Source organism: Rattus norvegicus, chromosome 16 (genome assembly GCF_036323735.1).
Source record: "Rattus norvegicus strain BN/NHsdMcwi chromosome 16, GRCr8, whole genome shotgun sequence".
NCBI classification, from domain to species: Eukaryota; Metazoa; Chordata; class Mammalia; order Rodentia; family Muridae; genus Rattus; species Rattus norvegicus.
The window spans coordinates 31,573,590-31,582,553 of NC_086034.1; the positions used below are offsets into that span (position 1 = coordinate 31,573,590).

At 39.6% G+C, this 8,964-nt stretch overlaps 1 protein-coding gene across 4 annotated transcripts in view; it reads right to left on the minus strand.

Annotated features, from left to right (window-relative positions):
- Spock3 (SPARC/osteonectin, cwcv and kazal like domains proteoglycan 3) overlaps positions 1-8,691 on the minus strand; it is a 432,583-nt gene extending 423,892 nt beyond the window's left edge. Inside the window, exons 1-2 of one of the 4 annotated variants that reach the window (XM_017600103.3) lie at positions 8,560-8,691; positions 7,768-7,956 (exon numbers count right to left, since the gene is read on the minus strand). In XM_017600103.3, coding sequence (XP_017455592.1) covers positions 7,768-7,956; positions 8,560-8,607 — 237 coding nt within the window. In that variant the 5' untranslated portion in view covers positions 8,608-8,691. 4 annotated transcript variants of the gene reach the window in all.
- Between the last annotated feature and the right edge of the window lie 273 nt (positions 8,692-8,964).

Genomic DNA, 8,964 nt, shown 5'->3' on the forward strand with positions numbered 1-8,964 from the left:
TTGTTATTAGTGGTATTTCTTTGTTTCTCCACTAGACAAAACAGTATCTACATGCAATAGAGCATCCTGTCTTTTAACTAAGGGTATAGGAGGTAAATTATACTCCTCAAAAAAAAAAATAAAAATAAAAAATAAACCTGAACCAAAACAAAGCAAAACCTACCTGACCTACCAGTAACATCAATGCCTCACAAAAGGTATTCTAGGCTTGCTACCAAATAGAGTTGGAAAGGACTTCCCAGAGGACGAGCTAAATGATGTCCATACAGGAAAACAAACTTGGTCATCAGCCTCTTTGTAGTACTCTACTGGATGTTCTTTGTTGATTCTGACCATCAGCAGGCCCCCTAAGAACTAAGATGTGACTGCCACCAGAACTTACAGTCTGCGATAATAAGTATTTCAGCCTTGCCCTTTGCAGCACTCCTTCTCCTGTTCTTCATTGATAAAATGATAGTAGAATGGTGCAGAATCATGGTGAAAAAAACTGAAGGCAATACAAACATGTTGATAATATTTCTTATCAATAGAGACAGGAGTGAATATAAAGAGGGATTCACAAAGACACTTATCAGAGAATGATCAAATACAGTAGTCATAGATACTTCCCATACAGTGGTAGATGATGCAACCATTTTCTTAATGTTAGTCTTTCTCCAGCGGAGTGTAAACTTCCTTGTCATCCAGGAAGCTAAATGTTGCCATGTAAGTGAATTAAGGTTAAAGCTATACAAGCGGAAGCCATGTGTGAACACTCACAGGTCAATATATGAAAGAGTTTCTTAGAACTCTCGTGACTCCTTGCTAGATGAAAATCTCCCATTTGCATAGGTCACTGCTTGAGAAAGAAACTCTGAAACCTCTGGACTGCATGAACAATTCTTGGGTATTCAGAAGTGGAACTGTCTGACAAAATACAACACTTAAAAGAGGCAATACCTAGAGGCTTTCTACTTGTTAATATCGAGCTAAATGCACTCTCAGTATAATATCTTATATTTAAATATGCTTGGTAATAGCTGTGATAGAGTTATTGTAGTAACTGTAGGTGAACTGTAGGCTGTGGTAAGGACTCTGACCTTGAGCAATAAGAACATATAGTTCAACAACCTACATAAATTATAAAAATAGGAAACATTGAGAGAAGGAAAGATGAAAAGTTTTTCACAAATGAGAAAAGACATCTAAAGACTCCAAGATCGTGAGGAGCTAGAATATGTGTACAGAAGATTCAAAGATCATCCTTTAAAAGTAAGTACAGAAAATAAAATAAAATTTTGACCCAGATCATGAAAGCATCAAGACGAAAATTCAATAAGAACATAAAATGTCACTCTGAGTCAGATTCGTAAGATCTAAAAACCAACTCATCGTCTTATTGTTCAAGTTGAAAATAAAATGGTTTCTGGCAGAGAATGATGCCCTTTTTGAATATACAGCTCATAAGTTGAAGAAGCCTACTTCCTGTGAGAAGCCTACTTCCTGTGAGAAGCCTACTTCCTGTGAGAAGCCTACTTCCTGTGAGAAGCCTACTTCCTGTGAGTACTGTGGTCACACAGGTAACAGCACATGAGATCATTTCAACGTAAGCAGGATTAAGAAAGAAATTCTAACAGGTACTAAAATAATCAGAGAAGGGTTATAGGCTTTCTATGAACCATGTTATATATAATAAGTAAAATACATGTGGCATATATGCCTAGATATAAATTCCAATGATGATATTGATTTTATATGTTTTCTGTACATATTTAAAGATACATACATATAAAAATGTTATGTATATTATCATAATATAACAATATATTGCAGTATAAACATATATAGACTACATATTCCTATGTAAAAAATATTACTTACACAAGAAGAAACAATATACCATATAGCTAATTTTGAAATAACTAGAAGTTAATAGACAGTAAAATGTTTCTTTTTTGCTTCGCAATATGTCTATTAGGATGAGTACCTAACAGATATTAACTAAATGGTCACCAGCAAAGAAGAGTTCTCAACAAAGAGACTCACATGATGCCAGTTTCAGAATTTGATAAGTTGAAAACTACTCTCTAGTTGTTTACTTTATCCTGTGATACTGGACCTGAGAAACATCAACCCTAAATCCCTACTGGAAGTGCAGAGTCCTGGTGGAGTCAGAGGGAAGAATAGGGATGTGGAGGTGTTAACAGAGCCATGAATGGGGATGTGGAGGTGTTAACAGAGCCATGAATGGGGATGTGGAGGTGTTAACAGAGCCATGGCCCAATTAGGATTCAGGTGACCGGAGTTCAGATACTGGAAAGAATGAGTCCTTACTGATTTATTGGCCACAAAGTAGCCATGTTACTCTATTACTTCCTTTGAAAAATCTATTGATTTTCTGCAGATTAAATCTCTTTGCCATTTAAACAATATGAATACTAGACCCATATTAGTATGGCTTCTCTATAGCCCTCCACATACTCTGACCTGCAAATGTGTTCCTAATGGTAAAACGGCTCCTAAGAACTAAACAGGGCCATTATCATCAAAGTGAAACAATGAAAAGAACACACTAATGAAATGGTAAGAAATTAACAGTTTTCTCAGGGGAAAGTATGATCTTGACAGTAATAAAATAGAAGCAATGGGGGTCAAGAAGTAGAGCTCAGTAGCACAGCATACATTTAACCTCTGTTGGAACCTGGGTTCAATATCTGAAAGTGAGTTCATACATACACACAGTTGTGCACACACCATTCACACAGTCGTGTATGCCCACAGATACAGACACATAATTATGAACATTTACATTTGCATTAGACATATCCTGCGGTTGTTTGAATGAGAATAGCTACTATAAGATTATGCATTTAAAATAGTGTTTCCCAGTTGGTGAACTGCTTTCAACGGTTAGACACTGAGCCTTGTTTGAGTAGGTATATCAGTGGGGATGGGATTAGAAGTTTCAAACGTCATTTCAAATGCCATTCCCAGGAAGTGCTATCTCTCTGCTTCCTGCTTGTAGATCTAGCTCTAAGCTCTCAACATGCCTGCTAGCACACTCCTAGCGTGATGGCCATGGCCTCTAACCTTGTGGAACCATGAGCACCAAGTTAAACACTTGCTTTTGTAAGTTGCTTGGTCAAGGTATCTATTACAGCAATAGAAAAGTAACTATGACATCAGTTATTATGATGGTATTCCTAAACAGACTAACAATTAACTATGTAAACTTATCCAAATTATTAACGTTTCATAATGCTCCCTAATTTTATGTAGGTTAGATACTATTGCAAAGAAAAGTTGTAGAACTCAGCTACTAAACACAGGGCTGCATCAGTGAAGAGCCCACCAATACGCTAAAGTTGTACCCGATACTCAAGATCACAAGACTGCCTCACTAACCTGAAAGCTACAGACAGCTGACAGAGTCTTTTTAAATATGTTTTTTTCATATGTATAAACACAAAAACTTTAAGTGACACAGGGCCGAAAGTACATAGGCAAGTCAGTTGTTTTATTGACTCCCTAACAAAATACAATGCTACAACTGGAACACTGAGTCTCTGGAGCCCAGGAAAGATTCCTCATTGTAAACCATCATGTCTCCACTGAACCATATATTCAAGAACCTCAGCTCAGAGGAAAAAGTGGACTGAAAGGAAAGTGGAAGATACGGAAGGTTTATTTACTCCTCGATAACCCTATTCTGCTACTTTTTTACGAAATAAAACGATCACTGATAAGCCTCAGAGACACTTGAGCCTTTGAGCTAAAGATGCCGTGTCATCAGAACAAAAATGCCATGTGTGTTATATTGTTTAGAGTTTCTCACATGTCCTTTAGTTGTACATTAAATTCTTAAATGGAATGGAAGATTCTGCTATTGCCAGTGAACATTAACAGTTACTTAAGTAATAGTTATAGACCAAAACTTTATTTTGGACTTTTTACAACATCAATGGTAATAATTTCTTGAAACAAGTCAAAAATGAGATTCATGTAATTTTTGAAACATAAATTTAATTCTGATAAAGCTTAGAGTTTCAGTTTAAAGGTGAAATCTTGACTTTCTTCTATGGTTTACTAAAATTATCATAGCCACATGAATTTCTTTTCCTATGCTTTTATTGTACTCCTTCCAATGAACAGTACTTAAAGGTCCCTCATAATTTCTCTTTGCTGTCACTTTTAATTAACACAGGTACGTCAGTGAAATCAAAATATATAGACTTGATGACAGTATTACATTATGTGTCCCTGAGTTCTTCATTGGTTTACAAATTCTTCACTTCCTTATCACAGGATAAGGTTGTGTTTTAATTGAATTTATGGGACATAAAAGCCTAAAATGTCTTATATATCAGCCATTTGAGCTAATGGCTCTGTTTCCTCTTTATCGTCTCAATGTATATGAAAGAGTGAGATAGGAGATTACTTTTTGGTCCAGCTCTAGGACAAACCAATGGTATTACCCAAATTCTTCCACTGAGGAAACATGTGTAATTAATATTACAACCCGACAGTGCTTGTAAAATAAAAATAAAAATAAATAAATAAATAAGGATTCATCCAGTATGTCTAAAGAATATATCCTATTGAAAGAAGTGTAAGGATTTTTATGATGTTTTTAACTTTAATTTTAATTCTCCTCCCTCTCTATTGCCCTCCCCAACCTCTGTGTGTACCCCCTCTCTGGGTACGTGTATCTGCCTGTTTGTCTGTCTGTCTGTTAGAGATTGAACTTTGGTCTCTTGCATAGCAGACCTGAGGCCCCTTACATTATTTTAAATTCCTATAAACATATCTTGAATATACCGGTTCTATTTAGTAGTCTTCTAATGTCTTGACTTCTGTTAAAATCTTAGGTGAATTTAAGCTTTAATTTTCTCCCTAAAATACAGGAATTAAAGACCCTGCTAGAATGTTACTCTAAATGATCTTTAAAGGAATAAAAGTTTCCTGTGTTATAAAATTGTATTTGTATAGGTAAAGAAGGCAAGGAATATAACACCATAAAATGTTTCATGCAAATTGATACTATAAAGTGGCCAAAAGTATTCAAAGTTTTTCCTTTATTAATAATATTCATGCTCATCTTTCCTTTAGTTTCATTCTTTTTCTTGAATTTTACTAAAGAAATTGTTGCCATGGGTGTTCTATTCCTCATCTTTAAAGATTTACTACAACCTGTGTATGTATGTATATAAATTTACATTTAAATACATTTAAAATATATATTAAAAACAAATGCTAATTTCTTGTTCTAAAATACAATTCAAATGTTGGCATGGTTGAACCTGCAAGGGGTTACTTGTAAAATGATATTAGCTTTATAGGAAAGAAAATAAGAATTAATTCCACTACTTATCATCCCTGATAATTAATTACACGGAAGAATCATGTTTTCTAAGTTATGTCAATTTTCTTTTTATGAAAGAAGCATAGAGAGAATTTGCCTAAGTTCCATTTTGCTTATGAGAAGAGTCTCCGATGTCCTTGTCTGTTTGCCTTTCTTTCATGTGAGCACAGACACAGATGATTTTAGATAGGAAGCTCAAACGGAATATTAGAGATGTCTAAAAGACAGAATTCACATCACAGACAATGCCTAGAACCATGTGCTTGCACCTGAAATGAGCCTGAGCTATGAGCCCCCTTTGCACTGATCAAAATGCTAGGGAATGATCTGCCACTGGAAGAAAGCTATGAAGAAAGACACCAGTGTTTTTGGTGGCCTGCACAAGGTTGTAGGTGATTTGCTCTGAGTGCTGAATGGAAGCCCCACTGGCAATTCTCATTTCATTTTCTATAAGGAGCAACAGGTATATAAAGGTAAAATGCAATCCTAGTGCTTTTTATCTCCCTGCCTGCTCAGAGTGATCTTCATAAACGTAACTCTTTTCCTACCATGGCTACTCTAAAATGACTTAATTTGTTTTAATAAATCAGTTGCATTTTATATGTTGCATATATGAAAATGCATATATATTATGTTATATCTGAAAACCTTCTACATCAATTTACATTTTTTGATGGACTTTTCTAGGGAAAGCACATCTCCCCCCCTCGCCCCAGCATAATATGGTAGACACACTCTGTTTCTATTGAAGTTTGGTGCATGAGTCCTAGAAGATTTGCATTTAGAGAAGCCACCTCAGCTTGTCGAAACTCAAATGCTCACATGATGAACAAAAGTCCACTGCTTTCTCTTACTATTAAATCAATTTAACGAAAACCAGAGACCCCTGAGACAGACAAGATTTCAAATGTGTTAGACATACCTAAATTTCATTTTTAAAGATAGGAGTTATTCAATAAATATCTGTCAATATTGGAAGTACTGTTCAAACACTGCCATAATTTTCAACACTTCTTTTCTCGAATAAGGACATGATAAATAGCAATTCTCTCCTGGTACAAAATATGTTTGCTTACTTCAGGCTGTACTTAATATTAGTGTTACTTAAAGCAGGGACATAAGATTTCTGCAGTTACAAGAGTAAAGAACATTCATTTAGCAAACATCGTGCTGTTCACATTTCATTCATAAAGCAGAATTGAGTCCTGTAATAAGAACGAGCGCAGTCATTTCCCATGCTGTATATACATGCCGAGTATCATCTAGATTTACATTCAAACCAGAGTCCCATTTCTTCACAACTTCTCTGTGAGATTTCCCTTGCCAGTTTACTTTACAGAGACGTGATGGGAGAGGTGAATGATGCATCTAGGATGAGAATGAGTCCAAGCCTCCATTTGTTTTCCTAATCATGAGAACTCGAGCTAATCGAAGTTAACTCACAGCCTGAGAAAGCACTCATGATTGACTCAGAGAGGCAGTTCCACAAATGGCATTACAAGGCTAGACAAGGAATATGAAACACTGCCAATTCTCAAACCCCTGGGTTTCACGGGGAGGGCTAAGGATAGGACTCAGAGATCAGAATGATCTCCCGGACGGGCATCAGCAGAGTTCAAAGCTCTGGGCACAGCAGCAAATATTCTCCTAAGACTCTATTCAGATCAGGTGTGGGTGACTAGTCCTGTCTATTGGCTCCAGGCAAATAAATGTGGGAGTCTCTAAAGCTGCTGGCTTTTAAAGAGCTCTTTAGAAAATCTCCCAAGGGATTCAACAGTTTAACTCTTTCATTGCTGCTCCAATTCCTCCCCATAACCCCAGTACACACAAGACCCAAGAGTTCCAGGGTAAGTGAATGTAGAAATAGAATCCGATGAACAGTTTTTACGTAATCAGCAGCGTTTCAACTTCTGTGGACTGAGGCTGCCAAACAACCTCCCACCCTGAGAGAGCAGGCATTTATAAATGTTACATCTTTATACCTCCTCCCTCAAATTCCTTAATGGGCCATTAGTAAGGAGATCGATCCTAGTTACTTTATAGCCAGGCAACAGCACAGGCACCCCGCCGTGTTTACTAGTGCCAGAAACACCATTCAAAAGTTGAGAAGGTTGCAGTAGCTACTTCGCAAACCTTTGGGGCAAAAAAATTGGGGCAAGGTGAGATGGAAAGGGGGAAGAGAAAGAACCTGGTGTGACCTAACTCAGAAGCATATATGAGGAGCAAAGCCCTACTTAAGCTATCTGGAGGAAAGGAAGTGAAGACTACTAAGTTCTACAGCCACAGGCTACAAGCGTTATCACCCCAACTACCCCCCACCCCCTTGTTCCTTAGAAAACCTAACCCCTTCCCATCCCTGTCGGTCACAGCAATTGCCAGCTCTGGAACTAAACGCGCGTGGCTGGAGATGGGTGCGCATCACTTACGTCTCGGAATTTGTTCCACTGTCCGACTTCCTTGTCATACTGAGAGACTGTGGTGAGCCATTGTTTTTCATCCAGAAAATTACCGCCGTCCGACCGCCCCCCGGCCACAGCCACCGCCGCAGCAGCTGCAAGAGTCTGGCTGCACCAAGCCGCTGCACACACACACAATAAGGCTGACACCTTGAGCATCTGGGAAGGAGACACAACCAGGGGTAGGAAGCGGTGTCAGAGACTGGGTGCGAAGATGGGGGCGACCCTGGAAGGCATGCATCAGCGAGGACGGGTTAGAGAGAAGGGGAGACGAGCAGGGACAGGGATGTCCCCTTCCAGGAGGCTTCACCCCCAAACCAGGGCACTCACACACACGCAGACCCAAGGGAGAAGAAGAAGGGGGTCTAAGGGAGGAAGCCCCAAGCAACGAGAGTCCCAGCGGCCAGATAAAACGCTTGCCGGCCCATCACCTTGCTGGGAGCGGGCACGGAGCTCGCAGCTCCTGATGGAAATGCAGCCTGGCTCTGGCAACTCGCTTCTCGCTGGAGCTGCTGCACGCGCCGCCGTCTCAGCCGTCCACTCAGCTCCCTGCGCCCGGCGCTCCCCCCATCCCACCCTCCCCGCGCCTATCCCTCGCCAGCTCCCCTCGCTTCACCCCTCCCTCCCCCACCTCCTTCCTCCCCTCCTCCTATCCCACCTTCCTCTCCCTGAATCCCAGCTGCAGCAAGTTCCGGATGCAAAGCCTGGCTGGAGCCAGAGGATGCAGTAGACTCCTCGCCTAGGAATCCTTTGCTTTCTAACCTCTTGCCTCCAGAAAAGGTTCCCATGTTCCAGGCACAGCCTGCTCATTCTCTCTTCTCTTGGATTGAACGCCGGCTCAGCACTGTATCTCCCTCTCTGCTGCTCCTGTTCTTCAATTTCAAGGGTGGTGAGGCAGCTATGAGAAAAGAGATCAGAAGAAAACTTTACGCATCACGGAGTGAGAATCCATGGGACTTTGCTCTGAACCTGAACTCAGCTCCTCCTTCCTAAAAACCATCATATGGCCTTGGGCAAATTCTTCAGTAACTGAAAATGTGTGCTCTCAACTTCTGGATTATTTCAGAGCCAAACTCTCTCTTAAGGTTTGGCAGGCAAAGTGTTTGATTTCACCAACATGCTATGCTCAGCGCACACAACCCATTTCTCCGTTCTAAAAGTCTCTCC